Raw genomic sequence first — 17,204 nt, 5'->3', positions numbered from 1 at the left:
TCAGACTGTAAAGAGTCTGCCTGCTATGCAGGAGACCTGGGTTCAACCCCTGGGTCGGGAAGATTCTCTGGAGGAAGACATGGAAACCCACTCCAGTATTCTTGCCTGGAGAATCCCATCGACAAAGGAGCCTGGTGGGCTACAGTCCATGGGATCACAAAGAGTCAGACACGACTGAGCGACTAACACACACGTACTTTCCACTGACTCTGGCTAGAACAGCAATCTTCCACCTAGCATCTGCTGAGTGTTACTTTATTGGTTAGTACTGTTTTCTGCTGAGAGACTGTAGTCCCCAGCTGGCATCTATGGGATGCTGCCTTATCCTTAAGGAACTGCCGTCACCCACCAGGAGCTGCTATTTTTTTGCAGTAACTAAAAAGCTGTGGGCTTCTCCAAATTCCAAACTTGCACATTGTGCTTATGCAATGAACTGGTCCTTTCCCTGTTGAGTTACATTTTGTTACAGGTCACATAATAGTGCTAGCTATGGCCCAAGGTTTTGTTGGTATTTTAGTGAAACAGTAGGAAATGCCTCTCCATCCTATTTTGAGGACTGTTATAGATCAGAGTCACACAGGACTCCTCCCCGCCTCATGTTTTCTCTCAGAGACTCCTTAATCTCCGTGCAAACTGACTTCAGCCTGCCCACCTCCATTTCTTAGATATGGCCAGACATCTCTAAATTGCAGATTCAGTGCAAATTGGAACTCCTGTTACATAAAGATTCTAAGTATATGTGATGGAACTCCAAAATTAACATCTACCTGTAACACAGTACCTTTGAGGAAAACACATTATTGTATTAATCGGTACTTAGTGTTTTCCCACAAAGGGAATTTCTTTTGAGGAAATCTACTTTAACAAGTTTCAGTCTTGAGAGGGTTGTCTTTTCAGTTTCACATTCCATGAGCCAGATGTCGGGAGGTTTATTTCCACTGCTGCTGCTGCTGCTAAGTTGCTCCAGTCGTGTCCGACTCTGTGCGACCCCATAGATGACAGCCCACCAGGCTCTGCCGTCCCTGGGATTCTCCAGGCAAGAACACTGGAGTGGGTTGCCATTTCCTTCTCCAATGCATGAAAAGTGAAAGTGAAGTCGCTCAGTTGTGTCTGACTCTTAGCAACCCCATGGACTGCAGCCTACCAGGCTCCTCTGTCCATGGGATTTTCCAGGCAAGAGTACTGGAGTGGGTTGCCATTGCCTTCTCCATTAGAATTTTAAAAATCTGATCTGCGATATCTGATCCCTCACCACTAGAGGGAGATATTCTTGGTCCCTGTTAAAGTGTCAGGATCCACTGACATGATCTTCACAAAAGAGGATGCTTTAAGACCCACCCTTGGCCCCCTCCCTTATCCGTTTTAGGTCCAGCCACCCTTGATCATCAGTCTTTGGCATCTTAAAACTCAAATACTCTTGCTCTTTGTGACTTTAATCTGATGGCTGAGAGAACAGCATTACCTGGACTCAACCAAACCTGTGTTTACTGCTTGGATACCGCCCCGACTTAGCAACCAAACCACCACCATCACCATTGTCAAAGACTGCTGCCAAACAATGGGCAGCACATTCTAGATCTTGGCTTTTTGATGACATTGCTTGGCAGATTTGATGCCAGAAAATCAACTGACAGAAATCGCTTCCCAATGGTCAGTCAATATGTGTGTGTGTGTATATATATATATATATATGTGAAGATCTAACATATTATAAACAGATAAGCAGAATGAACACTTTCTAAATCATTGTAATATAATTTCTTCTATAAAAATAAATGAGAAACAGCAAATCTGGGGAGAAAGCTTCTCTAATTTCACAGTTACTTAAGTATAACTTCTTCCAGGGTCTAGAGAGATCAATTTTATGAATCTTAAAAGGATAGAAGAGCTGTGGAAGACAATGCAGTTAGAAACATTTCGTTACATATTTAGCTCTCACTGGAAATTATTTTAGATTATCTCATTAGCTTCTCGGGATAGTAGTGCATACATAATGAGGAAGGTTCTCCTTTAGCTGTTTTTCTAGAAAGGGTCTATAGACTGTATTTCTGCAGAGATTTTCCTGCCTCCTACAATTTAGATGAAATTAGTCTGAAACACCATGCCTTATGGAAAAGTCCAGTGTCCTTTTTAATACTTTTGTGAACTTCTGGGAGATTTATAATTACATGGACACTTTGGCTCTGCTTTTTAGACCCCCATCCCTGCCATCTTTTGGTGGTTCCTTTATCTTTGTCCTGTCATTGACCCAAAGATGCAGTTCAATACCTTTCTTAATTTTTTTTTAAAAAAGCGAAACCAAATAAACATACTCATCCAAAGTCAAGGTGAATGTTAGAGGCTTTACTAAAGATTTAGGAAATTGGAAGAGGCTTATGTTTTGAACAACTAAAATCACATATTAGATACCCATCCCTCTCCTAAATTTGTTTCCAGAGTACTAAATTCTTTGACCATGCTCTTTCTCCTCCTCCTCCTTCCCTCTTTTTCTCACTCCCAAATTCCTAGATGCCTGCGTGCATGCTCAGTCACTTAAGTCGTGTCCAATTATTTGCAGCCCCATGGACTGTAGCCCTCCAGACTCCTCTGTCCGTGGGATTCTCCAGGCAAGAATACTGGAGTGAGTTGCCATGCCCTCCTCCAGGAGATTTTCCCAACCAAGGGATCGAACCCACATCTCTTAACATCTCCTACATTAGCAGGCAGGTTCTTTACCACTAGCGCCACCTGAGAAGCCCACAGATTCCTGTATAAGTCCCCATATTTTTATCCCCTTCTCCTGTTGTTCATGCCTCTTGGATCTTCTATACTAAATATTTTCTCAAGATATTTTTGTAAACAAAGCCCAGGAGGAATTCTGGTCCAGTGTAAAAATGGTCATATTCTGACTGACACATGCTTGTACCATATGGTTATCAGAGCTGTTCTTTCTAGCCAGGCTCTCTCCACCAGAATCTTGACTTAAAACTGAGCTGCTTTATTCTAGAGATGATGGCTAGCATGCCAGCTGTAATGTTTCTTGGGGTCAAGACTACAAGTATTAGAGTAAACACAGAAAATGGGGTGAAGAGTTGGGTAGGGTGTGCAGATGCATTAATGTGAGATATTTTACTACTGAACATCTATTCTATAACGCTCTTCAGTATAATCATATGGGGTGGGTGGGGGAAAGTCTTGTACAGGGTCCTATGGTTATATCAAGGATTAAAACTCCTGGAGTTAACAAAACCTAATTTGTCCTCACCTAGGCTGAATGGAGAGAAGAAGTGAAAAAGCACTTTGAGAAGATTAAGAGTGAAGGAACCTGTATCCACCGATTAGATGAAGAACTTATTCGAAGGCGCAGAGAAGAGCTCAGGTCAGCCGACCTCTCCTACTTCGCTTCTTCTTATTCCCAGGTCTTCAGATATTTAATAGGAACCCTTTCTGTGAATCATTTCATCTTCTACACACCTGTCACCTCTGCTGGTTATTGTTTTTTTCTTCAAAAGTTGCCCTGGAAGTCAATCCTCCTTTGTATCACTTTCTTACTGTCTGCACCTTTATCTTCCTTTGTCGTATCTCTGCAACAAAGATCCCTGGAGCAATGCTATTTGTTTATTCAGTTGCTGCCCTAGGTAACATGAAAGATCAGAAATTTATAAGAGGTAGTCCCTGACCCGAAGATGCTTATTATCTATTAAGGGATAGAACACAGATAACCACTAGATTCAGTTCAGTTCAGTCACTCAGTTGTGTCCGACTCTTTGCAACCCCATGAATCACAGCACACCAGGCCTCCCTGTCCATCACCAACTCCCGGAGTTCACTCAGACTCACATCCATCAAGTCGGTGATGCCATCCAGCCATCTCATCCTCTGTCGTTCCCTTCTCCTCCTGCCCCCAATCCCTCCCAGCATCAGAGTCTTTTCCAATGAGTCAACTCTTCACATGAGGTGGATTGTAGTTTCAGCTTCAGCATCAGTCCTTCCAATGAACACCCAGGACTGATCTCCTTTAAGATGGACTGGTTGGATCTCCTTGCAGTCCAAGGGACTCTCAAGAGTCTTCTCCAACAACACAGTTCAGAAGCATCAATTCTTCGGCGCTCAGCTTTCTTCATAGTCCAACTCTCACATCCATACATGACCACTGGAAAAACCATAGCCTTGACTAGACGGACGTTTGTTGGCAAAGTAATGTCTCTGCTTTTGAATATGCTATCTAGGTTGGTCATAACTTTCCTTCCAAGGAGTTAAGCGTCTTTTAATTTCATGGCTGCAGTCATCATCTGCAGTGATTTTGGAGCCCAAACAAGATCTATACCATGGATAAGTATAAATGAGGGATTATCGTGTTAGCTTTAACTGTGTATTTCCCTTAACATGTAGCATATTCTTATTAAGATATTGCCAAATAGTGTATGGACAAAGGCTATAAATTATACATAAATTGCACTCAGATTTTACCTCCTGGCTATTCTGTATGAGTGGATATGGCCCTTAACAATCAACAAAGTGGAAAACTTGGACTTCTCATCTCCCACTCCACGTTGTCTGAGTCACTACATCAGACAAGCGAGCCTTAAATTTAGAGGGCCCTTGGGCAAGTGCTTTTGAGAAATCGTCCTGTTCTTATTTCACTGGAGCTGACCCTGGCTCTCCCCCACATTCATCAGCTTCGCTGCTCCTGTGTCTTCTTTGATAGGCATGCTTTGGATATTCGTGAGCACTACGAGCGGAAACTTGAGCGGGCTAATAATTTGTACATGGAACTGAGTGCCATCATGCTGCAGCTAGAGATGCGGGAGAAGGAGCTCATCAAGTACGTACCCGGCCACTGTTTGTCCTGATTGATTTGGGTGTATCAGTCGGCCAAGATGTAACAGTCGTCCAGGTTACTGCTGCTCAAAACTGGTGGCTGTTTTATTCATCCACCCAACATTGCTTGGGGGATGTTCCAGGCACAGGTCCCTGCCCTGGTGGGGCTCACATTTGAGTGGACTCGCCACAGAGCTGGTTCTAGGGGGCCATGCACTTTGCAGTTTCAACCTGCCTAGTGGCTCAGGGAAGGAGGGTCTTCATTTCAGGAGGAGCTTGGTGTGGATGAGTGGGAGCTTACCGCCCCCTAGGGAAGCAAAGCAACTGCTGCAAGCAGTTCAGTGTTTTCCTGAGAATGGCAAGAAACTCTGGGGTCCTGACTAATAGCTGCTCCTGAAAACAAGTAGGACTTCAACCTTTGCTTGGTATCTCACGAGGCATGTCAGGGGAAGGGAAGATTGGCCTCCAAGTCCCATCTGCAAGCTGAAGGAAAAAAAATGAAGTCAGGTTAGTTTGAATTTAGTTTTGTTTTTTCTTCCTTTTTAACCTGAAGAGCAGCCTTGTTATTCAGATAGCCTATATCTGTTAAGTGTGGCCAGACTCTGTGGGTAGAGTAAATCTGTGAAAACATTCTGTCCACCTTTCTGTCTGGGGTGACAGGTGGTTTAGTCACCAAGTCGTGTCCAACTCTTGTGACCCCATGGACTGTAGCCTGCCAGGCTTCTCTGTCCATAGGATCCTCCAGGCAAGACTGAGACGTGGCCTTTTCTTTCATTCTTCAGACGTGAGCAGGCCGTGGAGAAGAAGTATCCTGGAACCTACAAACGACATCCTGTCCGTCCAATAATCCACCCCAATGCCATGGAGAAGCTCATGAAGAGGAAAGGCCTGCCTCACAGACCTGGGATGCAGGCCAAGCGGTGAGCATCTATACTGACACTACTCAGATAAGTGGGGAAATATGCCCCTACAATACATTATCAGATGATGGTGAGTGTGGCCACATGGTACTGCCTCTGGATACAGAGTAGGGAAGTGGGAGAGAGTGTGTCCTGGACTCTGGGAGTACAGTTATTACTGTCTAAGGCATCAATATTTATTATCTTAGCATAGAACAGTGAAGAGAAATGAAGTGGGGGCCGGACAGGCCTGGATTCAAATCCTATTAGAAGCTGTGTGATTTGGAATATGTCAGTTGATCTCTGTCAATGCCATGGGTGAAATGGTGTACTTTCTTTTTCTTTTCTTGACCCCCTAGTGAACAGAATTGAGTTCTCTATAATATGCATCATGGGTCTATGTATGTCCCACTTTTATTTACTCATTTAGTTAGTTCTTTTTAATAATATAATAAGTGCCTGTAAATCCACCACCAAAACAAAAGCAGGCACTTTGATAATTACCTGTATCTAATCATCTAGTTCCCCTCATCCCACTCCTGTGTGGAACTTTAGTGAGGTTTAAATAAAACGGCATGTGAAATCACCTAGGAAACCACAGTTGCTCAAAAAAAAAAAAAAAAGTTAAAAAAAATTTTTAAAGATGCCCTTTCCCCTAATTACAACACATTTTCCTTGCTAGTTTAATGTTAGAATGCTCTTCTAGTCAGGTTTTTCAATCAAACTCTCTGCTAGAGGAATTCTTCCCAATGAATGGAGTGTTGACCCAATCCTAAATTAATGCAAAAGAAAGAAATGTACCTTAATCTGGGCGTAAACCTATCAGTGAGATTGGGATAAATGCAGTAAGAATAAAGGTAGTGAGAAAATGCAAACCAAGCATGTATTTTAAGACTTTCAGAACAGTGACCATCCCAGCATAGCCTGACTAATATAAGTCTAAACGACTGAGGGATAACTGCATGGATTAATCCCAGCTTTGCTTTTACTTACCACGCTTCACCATCTTCTGGTCAAGCTCTAGAGAAATTGTTTTCAGTTGGCACCTGGCAAACCCCTCCAGGAATCCCACCACCTCCATTCTTTTGGTATATGAACTAGGGACAGCCTTCACCTCTGGCTCCTCTCTGCAGTCTGCCAACAGCTAAAACACCAAGTACTTTGGGAGAAAATAGTACTGTTTCATTTTTCACAGTATGAGCTCGTGTTTACTTTTATTTCACCTGTGAGAAACATGTTTGAAAGTTTGACAGCACCAGTAGATGCTTAGTCGATGAGCTGATCTTGTCTGGAAAGGCAACTCAGAGTGGGTACTAGAGCTGCAGAGAGTTCTATTGATTGCCTTTTGAAGGATTTATGTTTCAGATTATTTGGACAGTCCAGTGATTATCAAGTCAGCTGGCCAGTGCCCTCTGAGGCGATCAGAGAGGAGAAACCATCCACTATTTTTCAGCCTCAGTTTTGTGTTTAGTCAGGGACAGAAAAAGATGAACCATGATGGATCCACCAAGCCCATCACAATTGAGTATAGTCTAATAAGACAGTATAAATGCCTTATAACATGGAGAAGCTTGGAATGGGGGAGAACTGTTCCTTGGTGTCCAAAGACTTAGCTTCAGGCTGTGAGTTCTGCCATTTCCTAGCTTTGTGATGGACACAATCCAGCTAACCTCTCTGATCCCTCAGTGCTCTCATCTGTAAAATGGGTATTGTAATAGTAGGAAGGTGGTGTTTTGTCTATTGTGAAGTGCTTTGTAAACTTGGGTGTGCTTTTATCAGTGTTATTCTGTGATTTTGCACTGCCAGGTTGAGCAGCCTTCACCTATCTTAGGACACTTTCACCTAAGTTCTCTTTTAGACCCTGCCATAGCCAGTTAACTGCGTTAATATTGATAGATGCCCTCACTGGGCCTTGGAGGGCTCTCTTTCCTCAGTAGAGAGCCCCAGGACCTCCCCAGATGCTGTCTGTGGCACAGGTTGGCCAACTGACCACAGTGCTGTGAATCTGAGACAGGAAGATGTTGATAATCCCACAGTACCCTATCCACTTCATCATGTACCAGTGATACCTGGAACTTCTATACTAAGACAAGTCTTTAACTGAAATTCTCCTGGAAAAGAAGAAAAAAACCATCTCCTGCTGCCTGATGCCTACTGATTTGCTATGAGGCCTGGATTTTCAGAATGTGGTCCTCAGTTGAGATCATCTGAAAGCATGTTAGAAAGTCAGGCTCTGAGATCTGCATCCCAGACCTGTGCAGTCATTTTAACAAGCTCCCAGGTGATCTGTACATACCTTCAGGCTGTACTCTGACTGTCCAACAAGCCAGACTGGCAATTAAGAGAGACTGTTCACCTAGATTCTACCAGTAATGAGCTGTGAGACCAGAAGCCAATATGGTCGGGATTTTGGGTTCCTCATCACATAGGATGAAGGCAGGACTGCACCTGCAGTTTCCATGCAAGGTCTGGAACCCCCTGGGGCCTGAATAGAAGTGTCTTTGAGACCACTGTGAGGGGAGAGAGAATGAGGAGCCAGCGCCTTGTTGGGGGTGGCAGGGGCTTCTGCTTTCCTACCTCTCTTCAGCTGTTCTGGGTGAAATACCATTATATTAATTTCAGGTGTATGGTATAATGATTCAACATATGTGTATATTGCAAAGTGATCACCACAATAAGTTCAGTTAACATCTGTCACCATACTTAGTTACAAATTTTTTTCTTGTGATGAGAACTTTTAAGATTTACTCTCCTGTGCATGCATGCATGCATGCTAAATTGCTTCAGTTGTATCCAATTCTTTGTAACCCTGTGGACTGTAGCCCATCAGTAGATCCTCTGTCCATGGGATTCTTCAGGCAAGAATACTGCAGTGGGTTGCCATGCCTTCCTCCAGGGCATTTTCCCTACCCAGGAATCAAACCCACATCTCGTGCATGGCAAGCAGGTTCTTTACCACTAGCACCACCTGGGAAGCCCCATTTACTCTCTTAGCAACTTTCAAATACACAATAGAGTATTGTTAACTCCAGTTACCACGCTGTTACATCCCATGACTTATTTGTATCATAATTGGAAGCTGGTACTTTTTGATCCCCTTCACCCATATTGCCCACCCCCTAGTCCCATCACCCCACCTCTGGCAACCACCAGACCTGGGATACATTTCCTCAAACTTGAATGAGTTTTCATATGTTTAAAACCAAACCTGTTCTTTCCTTGCAGGCCAGATCTGTTGAGATCTGAAGGCATCCCCAGTGTGGAAGTGGCTCCCATGGCATCCCCTTTATCCGGAAGTCCCAAACTGTCCTCCTCCAGCAGCAAGAGCCGATATCGAAGCAAACCACGCCACCGACGTGGGAACAGCCGAGGCAGCCACAGTGACTTTGCGGCCATCTTGAAAAACCAGCCCGCCCAAGAGGATTCACCCCATCCCACTTCCCTCTACCAAGCTGAACCCCAGTACCCATCTCCCCAGCACCATAATCCTCTGCAGCAGCAATACCAGCAACCCCCACCTGCCGTGTCGCAGAGTCACCATCCCAGACTCAATATGCACGGACAGGACATTGCCACCTGCGCCAACAACCTGAGGTACTTTGGTCCTGCAGCAGCCCTGCGGAGCCCACTCAGCAACCACTCTCAAAGACAGATGCCTGGCTCTAGCCCTGACCTCATCTCCACGGCCATGGCGGCAGATTGTTGGAGAAGTTCTGAGCCTGACAAGGGCCAGGCTGGCCCCTGGGGCTGTTGTCAGGCTGACCCCTATGACCCCTGCCTCCAGTGCAGGCCAGAACAGCATGGCTCCCTAGACGTCCCCTCGGCCAAGCAGGTGGGGAGGAGCCCCAACGTTTTCAAGCCACCAGCACACAATCCCCTCTTGGAAAATGCCCAGGGTTCTGAGAAAATGGAAGAAAATGAATTCAGCGGTTGTCGGTCTGCGTCATCCCTTGGCGCCTCTCATCACGTCACTCCCCCAGTGCTACCTCGCAAAACAAGGCCACTCCAGAAGGTAAGGTGTGAAGACAACAGCAGTGTGTCACTGCCTTTGAGGAATGTCGAACCTATCATATGCTGTGCGTTATAGAATATATAGAGAAAGTATGCATTTTGTAAAAGGATGAGATAACAAAAGCACAAATAGCAGTATTTTTGCTTTTAATACTTTCCACACTGCTTAGGTGATAGACTAAAGAATACAACTCCTGAATCAGGGCACTGATTCAAGCATATATAATTCATAAGTAGGACATAGCTGTATGTTAGGGCTACGTAATCAAAAGAGGTTGGAATCCATATCCTAGCCTAGTCCTAAGGATGTTGCAAGAAGGAAGGACCCCATTATAAAACACATTTTGGAAACATTCCCTCTCGGAGATTCCTAAGTACACGTTTAACAAATCCTTGGCTTTGAGAAATCGTGCAGTAAGCTCCTTTAAGCCAGCTTTTCCCTCACCTATTTGACCATACTGCCTTTTAAAAATAACACTTGTTAATCCCCCATGGAACTCACTTTCTTCCCAGTATATTTTAGAAAAACGTCACCTTCATTATTAACCATCAAGACCCAGCCAGTTCTCAGTCACCAAAACCTATTCCTCTCCTCCTCACCCACTGGCTGCCTGTGGTTTATTAGCTGGGAGTCTGGCTAACTCTCCGACCTTATGTAAGAGCACAAGCTTGGTAGTCAGACAGACCTGAGTTCAAAGCCAGGCTCTTCTACTTAGTACCTTTCTGAGCATCAGTTTCTAATCTATAAAATGGGGCTAATAGTGGACCCTGCCTCACTGATTGATGTGAAGTTTAAATGAGTTAATCATAAAGAATTTAGAATAGAACCTGGCATACAGCAACATTCCAAAAATATGAGCTCATCTTGCTAATGAGTTAAAAATAACACTATATATGAAAAGTGTTTAGCACACAGAAAACACCCACTCAGTTCTAACCACCGTTTCACATCATCTTCACTCATCGGGAATTCCACTGAAGAAAGGAAAGTGTCTGAAACGCAAATGAGCGTGTTTTAGTCAACTAGACATTTCCTAGGAGAGACGCTGGAGCTGAGGGCCGCTGGCTCAGAGCTGTGCCTCCTCCTCCACATACAGTGCCGCTGCTTACTGAGCACTCCTGGGGATCCATCGTGTCTCAGCTAGTGCAGTGGATTTGGGCTGATTCATTCTCTGCGGCTCTGGCCCCTGTGGCTAGTAACATATGTTTTGGTCGCATCTTTATTGAGATATAATTCACTTACCATACAGTTCTCTTGTTTAAAGTGTACAGCTCAGTTCTTTCTGTTCAGAGTTGTGTAGCTATCAGCACAACTGATTTTAGAATCTTTTCATCACCCCCAGAAGAAACCCATCAGCCCACTCCCCAGTCCACTCCCAAGTAACATGTATCTTTGAACTATCCTGGTGCCATTTTGAGGCATCTGTGGGTCTGCAGGCCACGCAACACACCCCTCACACATTTGGCCTCCCTAGAACTACGCTCCCACAGGGCAGCTCAACATCTCTCTACTGGGATCCACTCCCAGGAGTGCTTTAGGGGCAAGTGCTTGTCTCCTCAGGCAGAATAGCTCCATCCCTGTCTTTCCTATTCAAAATGCATATCAGAAGACAAATGGGTAAAAGTGGTAGATTGTTAGAACTGACTTAAAAAATAAATTATCCTTCCAACTTCCCTGATGGTCCAGTGGTTAAGACTTAGCCTTCCAACACAGGCGGTGCAGGTTTTATCCCTGGTCGGGGAGTTATGATCCCGCATGCCTCGTGGCCAAAAAACTGAAACATAAACAACAGAAGCAATTGTGTAACAAATTATGCTCAATTTTTGGTACAGTTATTTGGACCCACTTTACTCACCTCCCAAGGGATTGTTGTAATCCTGTGCATCATGGGGCTTTGGTTAATGATGGTTGATCTTAAGTGGGGCTGTTCTTGTGCCCTTGAAAGGAAATGGAATCTTCCCTCAAGGGGACTGTGTACTCAGATGAGGTACTTACACACCTTTCCAGATCAACCGCAGAGCCCAAGCAGTGATGGGGCCTCAGATGTCCCAGCCAGAACTCTCTTACCCATGCCTAAGTGCTGATTCAGTCGTATGTTAGGCATCTACTTTGTATGCAGTGTTGTGTTAATGGTAGAGGAGGAATACAACGAAACAAGATGGGCTCTGACCTTAAATGATGTGTGTCTTAGCAGTAGAGAGGATATAAGCATGATAGCTATAATACTAGAGAGAAAGTGACTGATGCATAAAGAGGGGAAGTAGTTGTTGGGCTTTGAAGAACTGAAAGATCGCCTCTTGTTGAAGTCTCTGTGTCAGAGCCTAGAACCACTAGTGACAGTGGTTACAAGAGACCACCCCTAAATCTAAGACTTCGTCTCTGGTTTCCCCTCCTGATTACTCACCTGTGGACATGCTCATGGAGGCTTCACCTCCCTGAGCCCAAAGATGACCCAGCCTTACCCAGTTCTGTGCGTCCTCCAGCATCTAGCGCAAGGCCTAGATGGACACCCAGGGAAAGTTGCTATATGAATGAATGAAGAGGTATGCTTTGAAAAATTACACTCAGTAGGCTACCTCTCAGTGCCTCTGATGATAATTAAATCTTTTACAGGGTCTCTGTGCATATGTGTGTGCACATGTGTGTGTGTGTGAATGTAAGAAAGAGAAATAAGACTCTTTTCTCCTTGTTCTTCTCAGAGTGGAGATGACTCCTCTGAAGAGGAAGAAGGGGAAGTAGATAGTGAAGTTGAATTTCCACGAAGACAGAGGTAAAACCAATAACCCTATGTGATTGCTTTCAGTGTAGGCAGGGAGAATCCTGAGTTTGCCACACCTTCAGTTCCATCACAGGCCACTTTCTAACAGCCCTTTATAGGGAAGTTTGAACCCACTGTGTTCATGCTTTCCTGTTGGCCATTTTGGTAGCTGGCTATGCACTGCAGATCCTAGTTTATCCAAATTCACTAGATAAGAACTGAAAGATGGGGAAAAGAAATATGACTCAAGGTTATAATTGAGAATATAGTGGGCAGTTTGTGACAAATGGCTGTGCTGTTTTATGGGTAATTTTATTGGTTCCTAGTGTACCTCCTTGTATTAGTCTGCTCAGGCTGCTGTAACAAAATACCACAGACTAGGTGGCTTAAACAGAAGACATTTATTTCTCCCAGCTCTGGAGCTGGGAAGTCCAAGATTCCTGGTGAAGACTCTCTTCCTGGCTTGCAGACAGCAGCCTTCCTGCTATGTCCTCACATGGTAGGGGAGAGAGAAAGAGCATAAGAGATCTCATCTTCTTAAAAGGCCACAGACCTATCAGACTAGGGCCCCACCCGTATGACCTCATTTAACCTTAATGAAGTGGCTGAGCACATACACACACCTCCTAAAGACCCCATCTCCAAATTCAGTCACATTGTAGATAAGGCTTCAACATATAAATTTGGAAAGGATACAGTTCAATCCATAGCACTTCCCATGCCTTGGATTTTATACCTTACCAGGTTAAGTAGAGTTAAATTGGTTGATCCTCCTTCAGCCCATCCTTAGAAACAGCTTCCTGACTAGCCAGCAATAAGAACTTTGCTTGTAGGACCAAAGAAGGACCACACACCCCTACCCCTAGAATTAACAGCTGCTGTCATGTAGAAGTATGGAAGGGAGTTTTCCTCCCAGGAGGCCTTTTCTGCTGATAGGCATTCTGTTCCTGAAGAGGAAGACTGTAAGAATACCCCAGGAAGGTTTGTGTACCTGCCCAGAACCGGGAATTTCCTGAGACCAAGGGACTGCCCATACTTTGGTAGACTGTATTCTGGGCCCGTATGCCATGCACAAAACTGAAGTCTGTTCTCACCCCTGAGTTAATCCTGCCACACTGCCATTGCTACCTTGTTTCCTTGGACACTATGTTTTCTCCTCTGCAGTGAGACTGAGCCTGGATACCTGTCTTTTCACCCTCTGACCCCATTTTACAGGCGTCACAATTACTTCCAGCATTTGTTCCTATGGGCACCGTTAACTCAGCCTACCTGATGGCTTCCCACCTTTCTTTCTTGCTACGATACAAATTTTGTTTTAAACCTGATGGTTTTGCATTTTTAATTATAACATTCTTCCCCTTGTCTCCCTTCTGGGTTACCAGCCTTGGGAAGCTGTGTGAGTCCTACCTTAACTTCCCTTTCCCACCTGGGCTTCCTCCATCTGGACTCTTGATGCTATCACTCCAGCCCATCACCTGGCCTGGTCATCAGCCAACCTCAGATCACAGGCCATCGGCATCACTTTGTACTAAGAAATACAGGAAGGTCAGGCAATGACTGAGGGAGAGGCTGTCTTCATTTTTATTGTTTGTTTTGTTATTTTAAGACAATGTAAGCTAACAGCATTCTTATTTACTAGGCTCCTTTGTAAACAATGGGAGAGAAATGAGGAAGTTTTATAAATCCCCTCCCCGCTCCCCAGAAGCTTTGTCTCATCAGGGCTAAACCCTGACTTTACCTGGAATGAGCACCTACTGCTGGACAGTGCCCAGAGCTACAGAGTCAGCGTTGCTTCCAAGCTCATTTCTGTTAGGGGTCGATCCACACGGTGGTAACAGCACTCAGCCTTCTGAGGCCCCTGTACCCGGTGAGAAATGCAGTCACCGCCAAAGACCAGCGGTAGCCATCAGCTTTGGAGCGTTGTGTGGAGCCACATAAGCACAGAAAACCAAATGAAAAGGGAAACGCAGATTTCTCTCTCTGTTGCTTTAAATAGTTTCCTCCTTTCTGGATTTGGCTCTCCCTCCGGGGCAAGCAGATAACTAGATCACCTCCCACCAAGGCTGCGACCAACAGACAAGAAAAACAGCCGTTCCCAGGACTAAGTTCCTCTGGTTCTTTGTGGTTCTAGGCCCCATCGCTGTATCAGCAGCTGCCAGTCATATTCCACCTTTAGCTCTGAGAATTTCTCTGTGTCTGATGGCGAGGAAGGAAATACCAGTGACCACTCAAACAGCCCTGATGAGTTAGCAGATAAACTCGAAGATCACCTGGCAGAGAAGCTTGATGACCTGCTGTCCCAGACGCCAGAGATCCCCATTGAGATATCCTCACATTCGGATGGTCTCTCTGACAAGGAGTGTGCTGTGCGCCGCGTGAAAACACAGATGTCTCTGGGCAAGCTGTGTGCGGAGGAACGTGGCTATGAGGTGGGGTCTTCTCCTCTCTTCTCCTCTCATCACTGTCCCCTTTCCTGCAGATCTTTGTGTTAGGACATGCTCAAGTCCCTAGGGCCTTTACAATTATGGAGAAGGGCCTGGCAACCCACTCCAGTATTCTTGCCTGGAGAATCCCCTGGACAGAAGAGCCTGGTGGGCTACAGTCCATGGGGTCGCAAAGAGTCAGACACAACTGAGTGACTAATACACACACATATAGGATAAAATAACTTCCTCTATGAAGTAAGTAGAAGTATAGTAAGCCTCCTATATATGAACCTTTAAGTTGCCAACTTTCGTGTTTGCGTGTCCAGTCACTTCAGTCATTTCCTGAGTCTGGCGTACGTTGTCATGTGTGTGCATCCTTCTCCTAGCGGTTGTGCTTCTGTGTAATTTTACTGCACAGCACTATATAGAGTACAATAGTGCAGTATCAACATTTCAAGCCCAGGATGTCTGGAAGCAAGCATAGAAACGGCAGTGATGTAGCTGGTATTACTGTATTTTGCAGGGTACTGTACTATAAGATTTAAAATGTTTATTTGTGTGTTTTTTATGTATTATTTGTGTGAAAAGTATTATAAACCTATTACAGTACAGTACTGTATAGCTGATTGTTTTAGTTGGGTACTTAAGCTAACTTGGTTGGACTCAATGAACAAATTGGACTTACAAATGTGCTCTGAAAACAGAACTCATTCGTATGTAGGGGACTCACTACAGAGATAATAGAGCTTCCCAAAATGGGGTAGTTCTCCCAAATGAAGCACGAACATAAAACTGCTCAGGAACCCTTCACCCCGAGATGCAACTCAAGCATCACTTCTGACCCTATCTCCCAACCTAGTTGAGGGTATCCGCCTCCCTCCCCCAGGTCCGCACCAGCCCCTGTGTGCTGTCAGAACACACGTACCACTTCAGTTAACATACAGTACTGCCTTCTCAGAGGATGGGTCACATCATGGTTGGAAGTGTAGACCCTGGAGTCTGACTGCCCAGATGCCAACCTTAGCCTCCCCACTCACTCACTGCATGATGGGGGGCGAGCCACCTAACCTCTCTGTAGGTCAGCTCCCTTATCCCATATACAGGCATGATAACAGCCTCTATTTCACAGAGGATTAAATGGATTAATGGATGTTAAAGCACTCACAGCAGTGTCTGGAACGTAGTGAACAATATATGTGGGACTGTGGTACACTGTTTTCTCTGTCTTTTTCATCATTGTCATCATCATCTTTCTAAGTCTTCTTTCTCCGTAAGCCCCACAAGGACAGGGTCTGGTCTCATGTATGTTAGCCAGTAACCCAGCACAGGACCTGTCACATGGGAGGTGTTCAAAATACATTTACTGCGTTATTGGAGAAAGGAATTAAGGTCTTATGTTGTCTTGACTTTGCAGAATCCTATGCAGTTTGAAGAATCGGACTGTGACTCTTCAGATGGGGAATGTTCTGATGCCACAGTCAGGACCAATAAACACTACAGCTCTGCTACCTGGTAATGAAAGAACACCCACCCTGAAGATCTCATGACTATACTGGCATTTCAAATTCACCCTACCCCCAGACTCTTCCCACTCTCCCCCTGCTTTTTTGTCTGGGAGGAGAGCTGCCCCATCTTTCTTACCCCTAGAAATGAGCTGCAATAACAGGAACATGAGACTTCACAAATCTCTGGAGAAAAATATCCAAATGAAATTAAGTCTCACTGAACATTTCAATCAAGAATGGCAGGGATCTATTTTATTGAATATTCTAGCTACTGTAACATTGATATTTATTTTTGTTTGACATTTTAACACTTTGTACTGTAAAGAGTGAACTATATATGATAGAGAAAAAGACAATAATTTCTTGCAGAAAAAAAAGAGCAAAAGGAGGAAAGGAAAAAAAGTGAAATTTAGGAGCAACATCCTTGGGAGTTTGTGGGACCAGGAGGTATTATTGCTACTTGAACAGGGGACCAGTTCTTTTGGCTGTAAGTGACTGAAGAAGAGCCAAAGCAAGACATAATGAGCATTTTAGAAAACAAAGAGCAGCAGAAGAAAAGCAATCCCAGGGAACTTGTAAAAGACCACACTAAATTCAACCGGCTTGTCCAGATGGGAGATGCAAAGACCTAGAAAAGTTGGGTGACCAGCTACTGGTATCCAAGGTCTTTGAGGGCATGTATTCAAAACTGTGTATGTGGAAGCTGATCTCATTTTTAAAGTTTAAGCAGCATTTGGTAGTGAGACTTACAGGTAGTGTCCAACCTTGTCCTTGACAAATATTCCACTTTTTACTGCTGTCAGT

General features: G+C 44.6%; 1 protein-coding gene across 1 annotated transcript in view; it reads left to right on the top strand.

Moving 5' to 3' along the window:
• MAP3K13 (mitogen-activated protein kinase kinase kinase 13) overlaps positions 1–16,411 on the top strand; it is a 43,479-nt gene extending 27,068 nt beyond the window's left edge. Inside the window, exons 7-13 of the mRNA XM_052642940.1 lie at positions 3,249–3,358; positions 4,688–4,804; positions 5,583–5,720; positions 8,925–9,711; positions 12,411–12,481; positions 14,601–14,898; positions 16,310–16,411. Of these exons, the coding sequence (XP_052498900.1) occupies positions 3,249–3,358; positions 4,688–4,804; positions 5,583–5,720; positions 8,925–9,711; positions 12,411–12,481; positions 14,601–14,898; positions 16,310–16,411 (1,623 nt within the window). The remainder of the gene's footprint in view (positions 1–3,248; positions 3,359–4,687; positions 4,805–5,582; positions 5,721–8,924; positions 9,712–12,410; positions 12,482–14,600; positions 14,899–16,309) is intronic.
• Positions 16,412–17,204: the final 793 nt, after the last annotated feature.

Source organism: Budorcas taxicolor, chromosome 1 (assembly GCF_023091745.1).
Source record: "Budorcas taxicolor isolate Tak-1 chromosome 1, Takin1.1, whole genome shotgun sequence".
NCBI classification, from domain to species: Eukaryota; Metazoa; Chordata; class Mammalia; order Artiodactyla; family Bovidae; genus Budorcas; species Budorcas taxicolor.
This window is presented reverse-complemented; position numbering and strand designations above follow the sequence as displayed.